The sequence below is a fragment of the Vigna unguiculata genome, chromosome 7 (assembly GCF_037176805.1).
Source record: "Vigna unguiculata cultivar grain cowpea cultivar isolate G323 ecotype 2 chromosome 7, ASM3717680v1, whole genome shotgun sequence".
Taxonomy (NCBI): Eukaryota; Viridiplantae; Streptophyta; class Magnoliopsida; order Fabales; family Fabaceae; genus Vigna; species Vigna unguiculata.
In genome coordinates this window covers 40,771,930-40,790,204 of record NC_140798.1, presented here as the reverse complement: position 1 = coordinate 40,790,204, position 18,275 = coordinate 40,771,930, and the positions used below count along the sequence as shown (strand labels likewise).

The 18,275-nt window shown below is 30.2% G+C and overlaps 2 protein-coding genes across 4 annotated transcripts; both read right to left on the bottom strand.

The window, feature by feature from the left end:
- Window positions 1-1,576: 1,576 nt before the first annotated feature.
- LOC114189476 (polyadenylate-binding protein 2-like) lies at window positions 1,577-5,674 on the bottom strand. Of its 2 annotated transcripts, none has more exons than XM_028078038.2 (7): window positions 5,174-5,674; window positions 3,864-4,636; window positions 3,521-3,598; window positions 3,321-3,410; window positions 2,681-2,983; window positions 2,394-2,588; window positions 1,577-2,113 (listed from the first exon to the last, which is right to left on the bottom strand). In XM_028078038.2, the coding sequence occupies exons 1-7, from the start codon at window positions 5,424-5,426 to the stop codon at window positions 1,886-1,888; spliced, it is 1,920 nt and encodes a 639-aa protein (XP_027933839.2). In that variant the 5' UTR covers window positions 5,427-5,674; the 3' UTR covers window positions 1,577-1,885. The 2 variants fall into 2 exon arrangements, with proteins under 2 accessions (XP_027933839.2, XP_027933840.2); XM_028078039.2 differs by having other exon boundaries at window positions 2,394-2,585; window positions 5,174-5,673.
- A 5,990-nt stretch (window positions 5,675-11,664) lies between these two features.
- Window positions 11,665-16,172, bottom strand: LOC114190234 (magnesium transporter MRS2-2-like). 2 transcript variants are annotated; one of them, XR_003605782.2, is made up of 11 exons: window positions 15,511-16,172; window positions 15,398-15,427; window positions 14,657-14,810; window positions 14,404-14,525; window positions 13,908-13,982; window positions 13,593-13,817; window positions 13,440-13,495; window positions 12,587-12,631; window positions 12,475-12,504; window positions 12,280-12,399; window positions 11,665-11,980 (listed from the first exon to the last, which is right to left on the bottom strand). XR_003605782.2 is itself a non-coding variant. In XM_028079036.2 (11 exons), the coding sequence occupies exons 1-11, from the start codon at window positions 15,751-15,753 to the stop codon at window positions 11,894-11,896; spliced, it is 1,176 nt and encodes a 391-aa protein (XP_027934837.1). In that variant the 5' UTR covers window positions 15,754-16,172; the 3' UTR covers window positions 11,665-11,893. The 2 variants fall into 2 exon arrangements, 1 of the variants encoding a protein (XP_027934837.1); XM_028079036.2 differs by having other exon boundaries at window positions 13,451-13,495.
- Window positions 16,173-18,275: the final 2,103 nt, after the last annotated feature.

Sequence of the window (18,275 nt, the reverse complement as noted above, 5' to 3'; positions counted from 1 at the left end):
TCATACGCATCACATTTGAGTCCATACCACTGTTCATCACCATCCCATGAGTCTAGAATCTCCTCTCATGTCAATACCATGTTCCTTAGATTTCGAACCACACATTCATTTCACATGCTAAGTCCTCACCACACTCATCATTCATCATTTATGAATCATGTCACGCATATATGGCAACCCATTAGGTATATATTCATACATCAGTACATGTGTCTAATCCTGGCAGTCATACCCAAACAAATCCAAGCACAAGAGATCGAAAACGCAATCCAACACCACACTGTCTCGCCCAAACCCCTCGCTCAGGCTGGGGAATCTCGCTCAGGCGAGACGTGCTCGCTCAGGCGAGCCTTCCCTTCGCCTAGGCGAGGATTCGATGGCCACTCAGGGAACATCACGGGATCTCGCTTAGGCGAGACCCCTCTCGCCTGGGCGAGGCGTTCCCTCGCTCAAAACTTCGAGCAGGTCGCCCAGGCGACCTTTCGTGCAATAACCCTAGGCGAGCTCCCTGTTTTATCTCGCTTAGGCGAGATTGACTCGCTTGGGCGAGATTAGCAGGTCTCGCCACTGTCCTTCACTGTAGCAGCCATGAAAACGAACTAAACCACGCATGCAAAGCAATCTTATACATCCAAATGACAGATCCGACCATACATTCAACAAATAACGCACAAACCATTCAAAAGAGACTCAAAACCATAACCCTAACTTCCCGTACCTGGGATTCAAGCTAGCAAACGCTCCGACACGCCCTAGCTACTGAACGCACGAGCACGACAGCTTCAAAGAACGAACGGGAGAACTGGAAAGGTGGCGAGACAGAAGCACAGTATGAGATATTTGGAACCCTAGCTATGAAAGGAACGAAATGAACGATCGAGACAAGTATGGCTGGCCACCCTAGCAGAAGGGTGACGGCTGCAGCTCCTAGCAGGGACAAAGGTTCTGAAAGTTGTAGGGTACCCTAGGGTTTTAGGGCAGACTTAAGGACATATGTACCCTGGACCAACCCTTAGGCCCACTTAGGGGCAGCCCACTACCCCTTTAGGGCTGGAAAAGAAAATGGGGCCTTACATATGTACTTTATATACGTACAGGATCTATATTAAAATATCTTTTATATATAAACAACTAATGCGAATAACTCATTAAAAATATTTTTAAAGTAAACCACTCACAGCTTTCATAGAAATAATTTTTTTCCAACAAATAAATCTTCATTAAACAATTTATTTTTAATATGAAATCTGTTCCATAAAAAAAGAACAATTCATATTTATTTTGCCATTTAAAAGCACGTGTATATAATTTTATTCACATGAATGTTAACTAACTATATTAGTTTGTTTATCTAAATAATCTAATTAACTTTATTCTAAAAGACTGGTTTTATTCTAGAGTAAATTTACCAACTTAAACTAAACTGTCTAAAACGAGAGCTGCTGTTTGACTTTAACAATTAAGAAGAACGAGACTAACACAATCCATTACATTGCTATTGCAGAAAAGGTAAAGACACAAAAACACAAACAAATAGTTGCATGTGTAATTCATCACCACAGACATTAGATGGATATTCCAACAAAGAAAATTAATAACTTAAGAAATTAAAAGAGTGAAGAATGTGTCTACCAAAATCCCAATTCAAATGTCTAAAATTCCAAAATTGTATCCAAAGCTAATAAACCGAGTACTCTACTGCAAACTCAGTCCTAAATTAAATAGGATGATAAAAAAGTCGAAAAATACTGAAACAAAATTGCTAAAAAAGACTACCAAAAGAAATCCTCCGTATCATCACCCTCTATATCATCATCTCATAAATTAGTAATCCCGCAAAAAGAATGATATGATATTGGTGAAAACTTTTTACACCAGATGTGCTTCATTCATTCACGGTTAACGATCCAATCTGATCAGCAACTCCAGGTTCAGGTGCAGCCTCATACAATACCTGCATAGCCTCAGACACCTTTGTCTTCAGGTCCTCAGGGGATTCGATGAGATTGATTACTTCGGACTGGTCCATTTCCAGTAGCATCCCAGTCACCTTTGCTGTGTAATGGTTTAATGTCATACGCTCCACGAGAGGATATAGATGTTCACCCAACATCTGTTCAGGTTCGACCATTTAGATAACAGGTCAATTTCATTGTAAACTTATCCATTCAAGGCAAACAAAAAATTATTAAAACAAAGTTTAATCCTAAAAAATGCTCACAGAATTAAGTAGTTAAAGTGGGCATATGAAATATATTATTTTCATACATACGTTTACAGGCAGCTCTTTAATTCAAATTTAGTTCATGTTTAGATGAACTGAATTTCAATCCTAAATTTAATACTAAACTTAACTTGTGTGTGATTAAACTAAAAATACAGTTTATACATACCATGCGCTGATTTTCAGGAGTGGCAGACGCAAGAGCCGATGCAAGTGTAGTAGACAATGGTCCAGAACGCTGACCATCATTAGGTGCTGCATTAATTCCAGAACCATCAAAGTGCATAGGCATAGTTGGACCATTTCGACCATTAGGCATGTATCGAAACCCTCCTTGGTTGGAATTACGATGTATCATCATCTGCTTTGAAACATTCATGTTTTTTCAACATTGACAATGTAATTGTGGATTAAAAAAACTATTTAGTTCCAAACCTAGAATTACAGAATAATCACCTGGCTCTGTTGCATTGGTTGAAGATTTCCATTTCGTCGAACTCCTGTCCTATGTCCAGACTGAGCCTGCCTTTGAAGGGGATAGGGAGTAATGAAATTGGGGGCAAACCCAGGCCTCATTCCAGGCAAAATTTGCTGCTGGAATGAATATCCAGCAGGCTGTGGCGGCATGAAGCCAGGGGTGCCTTGACCAAAATATAATTGTTGAGGAGCAAGTCTTGGTGCTCCTGGATGATGATAAACAGGAATGCCAGCAGGCAGAGGTGTCATTCCACCCGATGTTCGGATTTGAGCAAAATGAGCCTGTACAAAGTCAATTTGTTACCATACCATCAAATTAAGGGAAAACTGCTAAGAGAATTATAAAAGGAAGAACTTCTTTGAGGATACAACATGCCAATTCAAAATAAGAGTTACAGCAAAAAGGAGAAACTCAAATAACCCAAAGAAAATTATCATTAATGCTACAAATAAAGCACATTAGTCATAAGGCGCGTACATCATAAAGCACAGATGAATATCTCAAGAAACACGATTAAAGAAAAGCCAGTTAACTACGAGTGCCATTTGCTTAATAAGAAAGTATTTAAGATTTAAACAATACAAGAATATTAACAATAAGATTAAAGAAAAGCGTCACCTGTAAATGAGCTTTCCTCTCTTCTTTGCGCTGGGCCACGGCAACGTAAAGAGGCTTTCGTCCAATCAACTTGCCGTTCATTTCATTCAACTGGACAAAACACGATAAAAAGGTTACCCATTCAATAAGAAAAAAAAAAAAAACAGGTAGCACCTAATATATATGCAAGATATATTTAACCAAACAAAATTAAGACTTACAGCTTTACTTGCTTCCTCTGGGGTAGAAAAAGCAACAAAACCAGATCCCTTGCTATGTCCATTTGAATCGACAGTCACCTAACATATTCAATTCAATGTACAGTCATTTGATCAAATTATATGATAAAAACAATAAGTATTGTCATCCGCTCAAATAATAACGATAAAACCAACAAGAATTACCATTTGCTCAAATGATAATGATAAAATAAACCAATATTAACATTCGACTCAGATAACAATGATATAATCAATAAGTATTTCATACATGACCATTCACTTGGTAGTTACTGCACAAATAAAACAAGACATGCAATGCGAATATTTTGCATATCTCACATACCTTGCAAGATGTTATAGTCCCAAACTCAGAAAAAAGATCTTTCAACTTTTCATTACTGAAGTTGTCATCAAGATTTTTCAAATACAAATTAGCACCTTGTAATTTTTCATATCTACTAATTCTTTCCTGCTCAATTTTAGCTTTCAGCTCAGCCTCTCTTTCTGCTTTCTTCTGAGCCCTCCCCACGTATAAAACCTTGTCATCAATGGTGGTACCATTTAGCCTTTCAACTGCAGCAGCTGCTGAATCTGGACTCTGGAAATTTACAAAACCAAAACATCTAGATTTCCCATTCATATCTTTCATAATGGTTGCACTCGTTATTGTACCATAGGAGCTAAACAGCTTATTGAGGTCCTCATCAGTGAATGCTTCCGAAAAATTTTTCACATAGACATTAGTAAATTTGGGTGATCCATTTGTCCGAGCCTGACGCCGGATAAAGAGTCCGACGTAAACTTGCTTGTCATTGATCAACATGCCATTCAACTGTTTGATTGCACTCTGGGCAGAATCTTCATTATCATACTGAACAAAACCGTACCCTTTTGACAGACCAGTATTGTGATCAGTAGCCACCTTACAAGAAAGTACAGTGCCAAAAGCAGCAAAAGTGTCATGCAATGCTTTGTTATCAATTGACGTATCCAGGTTCTTGATGAACACATTGCCATGTCCACTTTTCCGAATGCTTGGATCACGTTGAGAAAACATAATTCGAATTGGTTTTCCATTAACAGGAGTGAAGTTCAAAAGTTCCATGGCATTGGTTGCTGTGATAAAATTGTCAAAAAGTTAGACAGACACAGGATAAAAAAGTGAAAAATAAGAAGAAGAAAAAAATAACAGCACAGGCATTTAAATGCATGTAAGTCAACTTCCTTCAAACCATCAACCAGCCAGCCAATCTTCTCACACAGTTACAGCTATTCTATCAGTTGCCCTAATTATATGAATCTCCTATCCTATAAAACATCGACTCCAAAAAATGAACACCAAAGACATCAACTTTCCTATTGTAGTGTATGAAATTATCTTGTACATCTATTTTTTATGATAAAAAATTTAACATTAATATTTTCTATATTACCCACAAACACATATTACACAAACAAACCCACATATTAAACATTAAATGATTTACCTTTTTAAACTTTCTGAATATATCCATTCTTAAATTCAATGCAAACAAATCGGTTCCCCTCAACGCCGATCATAATAAAAACATCGACACATAGAAACAATTCACGTATCACACAAAAAATTATGAAAAAAAAATAAAATAAACAAAAGTTTAGAATTAAACCAACCGTCCTGAGCGTTAGAAAAATTGACATAAGCGTAACCAAGAGAGGATCGCTTGCTCTGATCCCTGCAAACCCTAATTGAAACAATCTGAGCAACCTGACTGAAAAGATCATAAAGTTGCTCCTCATTTACATTTCCGTCGAGATCGCCCACATACAGCGAGGCATTTGAAAATGTTCCTCCGGCCAATGCAGTTGCCGGAGCCGCTGTTGCAGTCACAGACTGAGTCATCGGTGAAGAAACCGCTGCTGCCATTCACTATTCTTTCACAAAAAGAATAACTGATACTCGATGGAAAGAAAATAAGGAATAACAACCGTTGGAATGAAAATATAGAAGAAAAAATAATATAAATGAATCCTAGTTGTTATAACATGGAGATGTCATTCTCCTGTTAGGATTCTTTTTCCTCTCTTTCTTCTCTTCTGAAAATAGAGAACGAACTGAAGAAGAGGAAGAAGTTAGGGAGGAAGATTTGGATTTTATAGAACGTTACACCTATTTCCTCTGTTGTGCATTTGTTCTATCAGGTAACTTATTTCAATTTATATATAAAAAAAAAATCTGAATCTTCAACAAATATTTAATAAATATATTTTAATTTTTATTATTCACTTATTCACGTAAAATTTTAAATTTTATCAGAATATTTTTCTTATAATTTTATCTTAATTTGCTTAATTTTTAGTTTTAAAAAAATTGCTTTATAAAGATACTTTCGAGATAAGTCCATGTTTGTTATCTTCCTAATCATGCAACAAAAAAAATTAAAAACAACTTATATAATTTTTTTTAATCTAAATTTTTAATCACGTTACTAATTAAAGATAAATACTTAATTTATTAAATGCTACTTTTGCGAATTTTGTAAAATTATAAACTGAATTTTTTTTATTTTAAATTAAAGGAAAATCATATAGTTGACCTAACCAGTTAAGAATAATTGCATTACCTCATCAGTTAAAGGTATAAGATTATTTTTGTGTTCATATTTTTTTTTTCCCATTTTATCTATTAATGACTTTTTAAGAATAATTATTTATGATAACAAAAATTACATTTTTATTTTATCTATAATAAATTTTTGATACAGTAAAAAAATAGATATTATTTTTACTGGTTATATATAATGATATAATAATAACAATAATAATCTAGACAAATTTAGAAACAAAAAAAATATATGAAATGTAAATAGTTGAAATCATTTTTTGTTTTTTTTTAATTTCAATCATTAAAATTAGTTTTAACCAAAAATGTCAAAAAAATCCAAGTTAATGGGGCGGGTACGGGTATTATAGTATCTGTACCCGTGAATACTCGTACACGTTATACTATAATTTAAATTAAAAAAAATTATTAAAGCATTAACACATTAATTTTAATGGGTTATTTTTTATCAATTGATTTTAAAAAATCTTCATTTATTTGTAAATTGTCATTTAATACTAATTAAATAAGTTATTTTTAATTTGTATGAAATTTATAAAGGTTATGCATTGTATTTATATTTGAATTTATGGTTAAATTTTTTTATTAAATATTAAATTTTTCTTTTCTAAATATCCACGGTACCCGCATAACGAATACCCGCATGGATATGGATACGGATACATGATAGATATTTATCCGTGAATATTTTTTCTCCTTGTAAAATTATTTATATATTATTATTTACATAATAGGTATGTACACATATAAATAATTCTTAACTGTTATTATAATATAAATATAATATATATATATATATATATTAAATAAATATTTATTTAAAATAGATAATAAAATAAAATTATAAATTAAATATATTTTTAATGTTATATCAAATATTTTCCATTTTATAATTGATTTTATATTTAGTGACTTCATTTATTATTTTTTATGATATATCAATAGTTCAATTTGGATCACTTATCCGTCCTAATATCTGTATTCGATACTTTATGATAATTTATAATTTTTTTCTGAAGTATATAATCTACAAAGCAGTAGTATCTTTATGATGACAATAATTTACAATTTTGTATTTTGACAAAGTTTAATGCATATGATTTTAATTTGGATTCACATAATAACAATCATATATTTATCATATTTTTAATTATCTTTATATACTTATTAATATGCATATATCATATATGCTATCCTATTATTTTTAAAATAAACATATCAGCATATCAAATACGTGTTATATTCGTACCATATCCATGTATAATAGATTATTTCTTATATGAACTGAAAATAAAATAATATAAATTTTATGTAACACAAACAGAATAACATTAATTGAAATCATGGACGTTAAGGAGGTTTCTGCTGTTATAACTGTTCAACAAACAAAATCAAATTACAATTTATATATAATATACAATATATAGTATATAATATAATTTGTCTGGAGAAAATATAGCTTTTTGCAATAAGATTGTGTGGAGATGATCTTTTATTTCTATTACTTGTGATTGCAAATCATAAAAATATAATAAAATTCTAACTTTAAATTTAAGTTTATGATTAAGAATAAACAAATGATGTTATTAAGAATCTTTATTATATCAATCCCTTGCATTTCACTATTTCATGCTTGCCTATGTATAGGAGAAGTAAGATACTCCATTTTATCTATTAAAATCATTGACAAAAGTAAAACAACAACTACTTTTACCTCAAAAATAACATAAAATGGTTTGATATTATTTGTAATTTTGATTTCTAAAATTTATTTTAACAAATTTAATTATTATTAATTATGTTCAAATTATATTAAATCCTTATCAAATTATATTTTTGTGAAAATAAATTTATGTAACTAATATCTTTTCCAAACGAGTATGGTACTTCCTTTTAAAGTTTATTTGGTAATTTACACTTTATCGTAGAGTGATAATGGGTAAGATTTTTTCTTTTTTCAGTTTTTATTCTAATGCAAAAATCTTATAATATTTACTTTTGGTTGATGTATGGGAGAACTAAGATACTCCATTTTATCTTAAGAAAGGTTGAAGTTATAACTACTGATATAATTTGATAAATTGAATTGAATATATTATATTTAATTTCGTCTAAGTCTTTTTCTTTTCGATTAAATTATAATATGCATGACTTTTTTCAAAGCGGGGATTTTAATATATTTAATTTAGTTGTAATTAAATAATTTTATTTTCTAAATATTAGTAACTAATATATATTACATTTAAATTTTGATGAAGTATTTTTTTAAAACAAATTTTCATTTAAAAAACATGTATTTTGTACAAAAAGATATATTTTATATATATTCACGAATATTATAAAATGTCTCAAAAATATTTATAGATAATAATAATATAATAATAATAACAATAATAATCTATATAAATTTAGAAGGATGGAGAAAGAGATGAAACGAAGTAGTTGAAATCATTTTTTTTTTAATTTAAATAGTTAAAATCTGTTTTAACTACTTAAACGTTTTCCTCTCCTTAAAATGATTTATATGCTATTATTATTATTGGCTACGTAATATAATATTTATATATACACATAAATAATTATTAATTATTAATATATATATATATATATATATATATATATATATATATATATATATGAAATAATTAAGTACGTTAAATAGATAGTACAATAAAATTATAAATTAAATATATCTTTAATGTTATATCAAATATTTTCCATTTTATAATTGATTTTATATTTCTATGATTTTATTTTAAAATATTTAGTGATTTGTTTATTAGTTCTTATTAGGTTATTATTCAAATCTAGCCTCAATATTATTTATTGTATTTTATTCTAGTTTTTGTGAATTAAGTTTTTTAAAAAATAAGGCAAGAAAATAATATCCTATATTTAGGAAGATGAACTGAAAATAGAATAATATAAATTTTATGTGACACTGAACACTAATTGAAATCATGGAGGTTTTTGCTGTTATAACTGTAAAGACAAGATCTATAAGTTAACTATATTAATTTAAAAAAAATTACTTATTACAAGATAAAATTAAAAATTAAAATGTGGACATCAAATGATTTATATATATATATATATATATATATATATATATATATATATATATATTTGTATAGAAATATAGATTTTCAATTTGATGATTTAAAATTGAATGAATTCCAAGATTTAGTTTAAACGGAATAAATCACAATATATTTTTAATACATTATTTATTAATTTATTATTATAATTTATAGCATAACTTTATTAATCATGAATTTAATTCTTTTTTTGCACTATGCATTTGCTGTAGTTCAATTTAACACTTTTCTATCTACTACATTATGAATTTAATGGTCTCATTTAAGGATTTTTCTATTTAATGCACCATGAATCCAAAGGTCAAATTTAAAAGTTTTTCTATCCAATACACTATAATACAAATTAAATGACAATGTCTTTTTAAAAAGAAACCTTAGAAATTATAGTGAAAAAAAAAATTCTACTCATTTTATAATAATATCATTCACTTGAAAAAGAAAACTATTCATTAAAGTTTTCATTTAAAAAAAATTATTATGGATCAGTTCGGCTCAAAATCTTGTTTTATCTTGTATTATTCACTGCAGGTTCAGCAAACTAATCTATCCATCACGGTCGTATTGTCTCCATCACGGTCGTATTGTCATCCTAATAATAATACTAGCGTAACACAGGCGCGATAGCGCCTGTGTGTATATATTTTTTAAATATACGTGATATTATATTAGTAGGTGATAATATGATAATGTTATTAAGTTAATATATATATATATATTAGAATTATATTTATTAAAAATAAAGTGAAATATATCAGAACAGATAAAAGAATAACCATTAATAAATAAAGAAGAAGCAGAGACATCTGATTTTATAAAATTTTTGTAAAAATAACGGTCAATTTTAAAAAATTTAATAAATTGTTATATTTAAAGGGTAAAATCGGTATTTTGAAAAGTGGACACAAAAAGGGGAATCCCCTTTATATATTGTTATAGATAATATCTCATTATTATCTAATATTTAAAAATAATATAATATCTCATTATTATCTAATATTTAAAAGACATAATATTTGTTATGTGATTTTCGAAAGGAAAAAAGTTATTAATATATCTATTTGCTCATGACTTACAAGTCTATAAATATAATATTTTAAAGTAGGCTTAACTCTCATCTCATACTTTCACTCTCTCGCTATTCATTATTATTATAAATCATTCTAAATAGTTATCACATAATGACGAGGTGTAAAATATCTTTTCTTTTCAAATGAATTTCAAATGGTAATATTTTAATTATTTAAAATACTTCTTTAAAATTCTTAATTTTTTTCTCATTTTTTCTCATCAAAATAATTAATTTTATTTAAAAAAATTCAAATTTATTAAATAAATGAATTATTCTCTTAAATTATTTTCTCCAAACATAAAATTTTTATATATTAAATTTTATTATTGCATTGATTAATATATTATCCTTTTTAATAATAATAATATTATTATATCTCTTACATTATATTTTTTATTATTACATTATCATATAATATTTACATATATATATATATATATATATATATATATATATATATTATAAAGAGGATTAGGTTTTTTTTGTGTATTTTTTTTTCAATTTTATTCTTTTAAGTAATTGTTATTTTAAATTGAAATAATTACATATTTACATAATTCTTTTACATTATTTTTAAAAGTAAATTCTTATTATATAAAGAGGATTAGTTTTTTTTTGTGTAATTTTTTTTTCAATTTTATTCTTTTAAGTAATTGTTATTTTAAATTGAAATAATTACATATTTACATAATTCTTTTACATTATTTTTAAAATTAAATTCTTATTACAATACAATTTTATCCATATATTGTATCCATTAGAGTGTATTTCAATGGTAACATAAAAAATGATAAATATAAAACATGAATGTATTCTACATTCATTTTAATTTATTAATATTTTTTTTTAAATTAATTTGAAATCATTTTGAATCCCAAGGAAGATCTATCTTTAAATTTATTTACTTCGCTCTAAATTATTTACCTATACAAAGATAGAATTAATTATTCCAAACCAAACAGAATATATAACTTTGTATAATAATTATCTTAAAAAGTTGTTTCCTAATTGTGAGAAAATTCATTAAGAATGTATTAAAATAAAAATGGATTCATTGTCCTACCATGTTGGTTTTCTGTGTTGAACTTAGGCCTTAGAATCCACAAAACATTTGATGACAGAACTTACTACGAGATAGTCTCCAACTTCATTTCCAACTATACCCAAACCAGTTCGAACATAATTTCTTAATATTTCGTTGTCTAAAATTGGAAATCCAAAGAAAATGCAACAACAACTCCTAATTAAACCTTTGAAATGGTTTAGTTATGGAGTTTGAGATCACTTTGTTAACCTTATTTAAACAAGATAAAATCATGCATTAATTAGTATATTCCACTTAATTGTAATTTAATCAAGTATCTAGAACTCAAGCTTATTCAGAAAGAGGAATCAACTGTGACTGTGTAAAGAGTATTTACAATGTGTTATGATAATTACTGAATCACATAACAAAATAGCTTATCCAAAGGCTAACACCCTCATTGGTACTAACGCGAACCCATAACTCATCCATATGTTGAACTAACTCTAACAAAATGCTGCACAACATAATTATTAGACTATTATATACATGATTCATAACCCTTCCCAGTAAATTATTTTCACGATCCAACTAATCCCTTATTGCGAGCATAGGCTGTAATTATGACAAACATCAAAGCAGAAAGTACTCCTGAGATGATAACTACCTGCAACAAACCATAATCATTTTTATTCTTTACTCACATCATCAAGTCCAAAATATTACATACTCCTTAAAAATAAATAGGTATCTGATAGCACACTCCACTAGAATTCACTAACATATACTTTCTTGCTTTTTTAAGAAGGAATGTATTAGCAAGTTACATCTTTGATATATTTTAAGATAACCGTGATTACAACTTGCTAATATATTTTGCTTTCTAAGAAAACAAATAGATGCAATTTAGCAAATTCCATATCATAATATATAGGCACATGTGTAAACCAGTAATCATTTGCATACCCATTTGAACATGTAATCATGGTTGTCGTTCCAAGTATATGGGATATTCATGCCAAATATTGCAGTCACCAAAGAGTAGAAAGATAGGCAAACAGTTCCAGAGCTAAGAAAGAGCTCTAACTGCACAAGAGTTGAAGACCATTTAGCAATTTCATTAAAAAAACACAACAGAAAGTGCAGAAATATGGAAAGCACCTGAATGAGCTGATTGCGATGGTTGTCAAGCTGCAAAATGGAAAACTATCACTTGAATTTCGTGTCATTAAACATATATTCAGATATCTTCAGTAAATTGATAGCTACTTACTTGAATATTAATATAATCTTCAGTATCATCAATGTACTCCCGCAGCTTTAAACGAAAACAAAAAGGAGATAGTTAGGTAAAAGTAAAGCTACCCTAAACAGCACATTCGAAGTTTGAGTAAAATTATACAAGTAAATAACACAGACTTTTAAAGAGACCAAACAAATATGAAAACAGGGCACTAGTTTTCAGTCCCGTTTTAGAAAAGTCTAATCTAATGCGCTTAGAGTCTCTTAAAACATCTCCTCACAAAATTCAGGGATCTTGACAACGTGAATTAGACATAGAAGCAGAATTATCATAATATTTAATTTTAAAGGAAAAAGTGGTACAGAATAGACCCAAGTATGGTCTACTTGAACTAAAAGGAAAAATAGCACAAATCACTCAATCTCACACAAGAAGTAATCCAACAAAGACTATATCATCTCACAAGTTCTTAAAACTGATGTGGAGAATTTTAAAAAGTTGCACAAAATACTTCCAAATCAAGATTTTGAATATAAACCACAAAGTTCAACTTTAAAACAGCAGCAGATGGAAGAAGGAAGAGAGCAAAAGGAAAATCCCCTTTGTTGATAAAAAATTTCCCAAAGTGTTGCATTAATTTTGCCAAACATTAACAAGCTTACTAGTCTGAAACTAAAACTCCCTGCCGAAAAGACCTTGAGTTAACTGTCTAATAACCAGAGGACCAAGCAAATAATGGGTTCTAAATTAATAAGAAACAAAAAAAAAAAATTCTACATATTTACAAAGAAACAATCTTCCCAAACACTTTCTATCTAACATGTATCTGCCATGTCTGAAAATTTAACATTTATGGCTCCTTATTGCACATCTTTACACATACATGATACTTACTGTGGTTAATTTGTTCAACGTATGATCAATTTCACTAAAATAAGCCTGCAAAATGGATAAACGCCATTAATAACAACTTTTCCTCATTAAAATAATGGAATATTTTTTCCTACTATTCTTTAAAGCAAGTACAGTTTATAACCTCTAGTAACATTTCAAGCTCTTCCACATCATTTTCATCTAAACGTACTGTTGCTAGACTTGCTCTACTTGCCCTAGATATCCTTGATCCTAAGGTGGGGGAGGAAGCAAACCAATTTGAAGCACCTGTTCCACTGACCGGTGATGATGAACCTGCTTTTCTTGACAGGTATAGGTCAGCCATATCATCATCATCATCCAGCAATTGTTCCAGCTCATCTCTGACCTGTTCCAGATATCATGAATTGGTGATTGAAGAGGAAAAAGGGATATAAGTGAAATTTTTTCACAGGCTTAACAGAAAAACTTGACTTACCTTTTGTACTCTAGCCGTCAGCCTTGTCATTGCGCTCTTCAGTTTACGAACTCTGTCCAAATTACGACTACTAATCTGCAGATTACAATAATCTAAGGTTCATGACAGATCCAAAAAAGTCAAGAAAAAAAAGGTAGAAAGGGAAGTAGAGCATACACATTTCAAGCCAGACAACAAAAGAAAAACATTAAAAAGGCACAACTAGAAAGAACACCTCAGCAATGATAAGTTAAAACAAATGAAAAGGATAGTAACTGAAATGAAGGAAATAAATTTTCCCTTAGCCACTTTCAAGCAGCTTCATAATGTGTTAGCTTATGCTATATATAATGCATCAAGAAATGAACCATAAGTCTAACTCAACCTTATAAAATTAGTTCTAAAAGTGAAGATTTCCTTGGTTTGGGATCTCCAATATTATAATGAAAGGATACGGACCAGGGGATTCCAGATTAAAACGTAAACATGAAGAGAAAGAATTAAATAATATATGTACCTTGGAGGTAAGTTCATCTAGTGCAGGATAAGCAGCCATCTCCAATTCTGTTGTACGTGCAGCAAGAAAACTGCAAATGGCTTCTAAAGCAACTTCCAGGGCCCGGAATTCAAATGGTGACTCTACATTGCATAATTTAGATCACTGAGATAACGAGAGCAATAGATAATGCAAATAAAAGGATAGATTTATAAGAATAGATGCAATCATTGAGTATATTGATTACTTATGGTTCACCATTAATATAGCATACCATCATCTTCAGCTGCTTCAGCATCATTTTGGCCACCAAGATACTCTTTACCATCTCCTTGCTGTTGAAGACCGGCACTTGATTGAGGCAACCGCCTTTGCAGTTCCTCGACAACAGGGATCACATTTTCATCTGTTGGATCTCTCAACAATACCTATACCATAATTTAGACACAATCAGGAATTCAGGATGTGGAAGCAATGCCATTTCAATTTCTAGAAACAATTAAGCATTCTACGAAGGACCAAAGGTTTGATACATGAATTCACAAATATGAAAACCAGCTTAGAGAGATAGTTAATGAGCCAATTGAGACTGCCTCTGCAATATTCTACTTATATGAGAAAATGTCCTATGCTGAGATATTCTTGTACAAGCCATGTAAGGTATATTCTTTCGCAAGTCATGTAAGGTATATTCCTGTACAAGAGCCACTACTTTAAGCAAGGAAAAAGAAGCCAACAAGTCGTTTACTGTCTTCCTACCCATTTTATTCAATGAACTTGACAATAAAAACAAAAATTCAATCCATCCTCAGATTAGCCATGACATTAAATACAAGAGTAGGATAAAATGCTCTGAGAGCAAACCCCAGTCAAATGTCAGATTTTCAATTATGACTACCCTAAAATAAAAAGAGTTAAATCTTGTTCCCGAAACCAATTTCATGATGTTCTTATTCATGTTCTCTAATCCCGCCCTTGAGAGATAGAAGTATTGAAGGATAAAAAGCTGACTAACCTCTTCCGCGGTGATAATTGCCTTGATATGCTGAAAAACAGAATAAGAAGAAAAAAAGTAAAAAACAAATTGTAACAAAAGATTAAACAATCAAAACTAAGTATATGGCGGACCTCCAAGTTAAGAACAATGGCCTTCTCACGACCGAGAATGGTGGAGGGGTAAGAAAGCAAGGGATCAAGGATTCTGAGATCACGCGCATGAATCTGAACCCGATGCATGATCGCATATTTGTCCGCGTCCAGCAATGAGCCCTGCCCTGTAGCATCGAACATAATCCAACTTCTCGACGACTGTGTCTTCTTCTTCACAATCGCCTGCGGATCCGCAGGGACGACGCTCCCATCCCGCGCCATCCCTTACCCGTTCCCACTCTCAACTCCAATCACATGCCCCGATACCAGACTCGGTTCAAAATTCAATTCAACTTCAAACTTGATTCAATTCAACAAAACCCACCCCTGACACCACAATCGAATTTTCTCACTCCCCTTTTGCACATTTGATCAACACACGCCAATTGAGTATCCCTCCGGTCTCAAAATTTTTTTTCCAACACCACCATGAGGAATCAGATTCCCACAAGAAACAAACATAAGATCCCCAAAAAAGAAACCTTTCCCTTTTTTTTCCTTTCTCCAGAGAGATGAAACAGACAAAACTATGTTTGTTAGTAAATTTGTGTTAATTTGCGTCCGTCTTTGATGTTGTGTGATTTATACGGGGAAGCGTGAGAATGCATGAAATGCGGGGTGAAGAAATAACTGAAACGAGGGGAAAGGAGAATTGAAGCACTTATAAATACAAACAGCTCGGTTTATATAGAATGTGGTGAGGGCCCACCGATGAGGTGACGTCACTGAAATAGCAAGGGGTAATGTTGTTATACAGACATTCCTCTTTTAAATATTTAAGCAATCCTCTTACTTTAATTAAAAATAATTTTAAAATTATTTCATTCATGTTTTAAAAGAATTTATATGACACTTTACATAAATTATTTTAAAACTATTTTAATTTAATATTAATTTTTAATTGAGAATCAATTTTCCAATATATTAATTTAAATATGTAAACATTTTAAAATCATATTAACTAATATGTCAAAATAAACTAAAAAATATTAGCTTTGTTTTCATGCTTGAATTTTATTTTTTTATTTCATTCTAAACTTTAAAAATATTAGGAAAAAATACGTGGTTCTCATACTGCAAAATTCAGATTTTTTTTTTCATTTTACTATTTCTTATAATAAAAAATATATTAACATAACGGAAATAGTAATACAAATATTATATTCTTTAAAATAAATTCATCATGTAAAATAACTAAAGGAAATACAAATTTTAAATAAATTATTAAAAATATTTATCATGAATCTATTATCTATTACATATTAAGAAAAGAAAATACTACCAAAATTACTATATTATCCATTATCTTTTATTAATAAGTGTCATAGAAATTAGTTTGTTCCTCATTTTAAAATTTTGGTACAAAAGGATCTAAGTTCAAATCTTACAAAAGTCAATTTGTTTTTACTTTTTTATTTATTTATGATTTCAACTATAATATTAATTATAAGTAATGTTCCTGCAAAGAACAAATAAAATGAGTTAGGCACAAGTAACACCTTACCCATAGTCCGTCATCTCCTCAGTAGGTCTCTTCCCGGTTGGCATATGTCTGCTTGAACCCGGGAGGGATTACCTGCAGAAGGGACTCTAAAGCTCAAGTCAGCAAAATCTCTCAGAAAGTCAAATCAGATGATTAGGGAAGTAATGAATGCGTACCTTTAATTCGTGGAGTCCATGCATATTTATAGATCATTAATTATGTCTAGCCACGTCATGAGTTGGGCCCTTGCTTGGGTCGTAGGTGGGTCTGGGCCTTAGCCCAGGCCCTTAATTCGATTATTGGGGACTGGTGATTTTCATTGGAGCGTCCTGTTTATAGAGTTGTCGGCCTAAGCCGATTACCCTTTAACGGCTTAGGCCGCTATTGTTGTTTTCAGTTTCTTTTATAAATGACTCTTCTTAGCGGTTTAGTCCGGGTACCTTAGCATTTACGTGGTGCTTGCTATTATTCGGCTTAGGCCGACTAGGTGCAGTACACCAGTCTCCTAGCCTTTGTCGATATAATTATGTCGGTAAATGGTGATAAGTGTCCGTTGTATTTCGTCTAGGCCGATTAGGTGCAGTACAAGTAATATTGTCATTTTTAATATTTTTGTAAGTATTATTATTTATAATTTTTAATAATATTATTCGTAGTGATAGTAGTAAATTTATAATCAATATTAGTATTATTATAATAAATCAATTATAAATAATATTTTAACACAAATATAATATTAATTATAAGTAATTTTACATTAATAAATTGTTTAAATGAATAATAATATTTTAACACAAATTATGTTTATTTACTAATATATTATAAAAATAAAATAGTAAAAAATAATAAACTTTTCTTGAGCACTATTATCACCATGGTAGAAATAGACAATAAGATGTTTGAGCCTAATGCTAACGTAGCAAAAGAAGAAAACCCTTGTTAAACCAGGGTGATTAGAGGTCTCGAGCAAAGTAGTGCTGGAAAGAACCAATCAAAAGAGGGTTGGCGTTGAATGAATTTAGTGGAACTCGAAGACATTGATGTAGACGCGTGGATGAGACCTAGGTTCTTTTACTTCTTAGGGTTATTGTTTCAATAAAAATGGGTATTTAGAAAGAATTAGAGACAACTCTTCTTTGATTCAGTCCTTCTTCTTCTTCTCTCTATAGTATCTGTAATAGGCAAATCAGATACCCAATGTGTGCAAAGTAGACATTCATAAAGATGGAGTTTACCATGCAAGTGAGTATTTCAAAGGAGG

What these genes read in the sequence shown, in the direction of transcription:
- LOC114189476 (XM_028078038.2), bottom strand. Translation starts at nt 5,426, where the DNA reads ATGGCAGCAGCGGTTTCTTCACCGATGACTCAGTCTGTGACTGCAACA. An exon ending in GGACTATAACATCTTGCAAG is followed by an intron (nt 3,599 to 3,863) that starts GTATGTGAGATA and finishes TGAATATGTTAG; the next exon opens with GTGACTGTCGATTCAAATGG. An exon ending in AACCAATGCAACAGAGCCAG is followed by an intron (nt 2,589 to 2,680) that starts GTGATTATTCTG and finishes AATGTTTCAAAG; the next exon opens with CAGATGATGATACATCGTAA.
- LOC114190234 (XM_028079036.2), bottom strand. Translation starts at nt 15,753, where the DNA reads ATGGCGCGGGATGGGAGCGTCGTCCCTGCGGATCCGCAGGCGATTGTG. An exon ending in AAGATTATATTAATATTCAA is followed by an intron (nt 12,505 to 12,586) that starts GTAAGTAGCTAT and finishes TCCATTTTGCAG; the next exon opens with CTTGACAACCATCGCAATCA. An exon ending in ATCGCAATCAGCTCATTCAG is followed by an intron (nt 12,400 to 12,474) that starts GTGCTTTCCATA and finishes ACTCTTGTGCAG; the next exon opens with TTAGAGCTCTTTCTTAGCTC.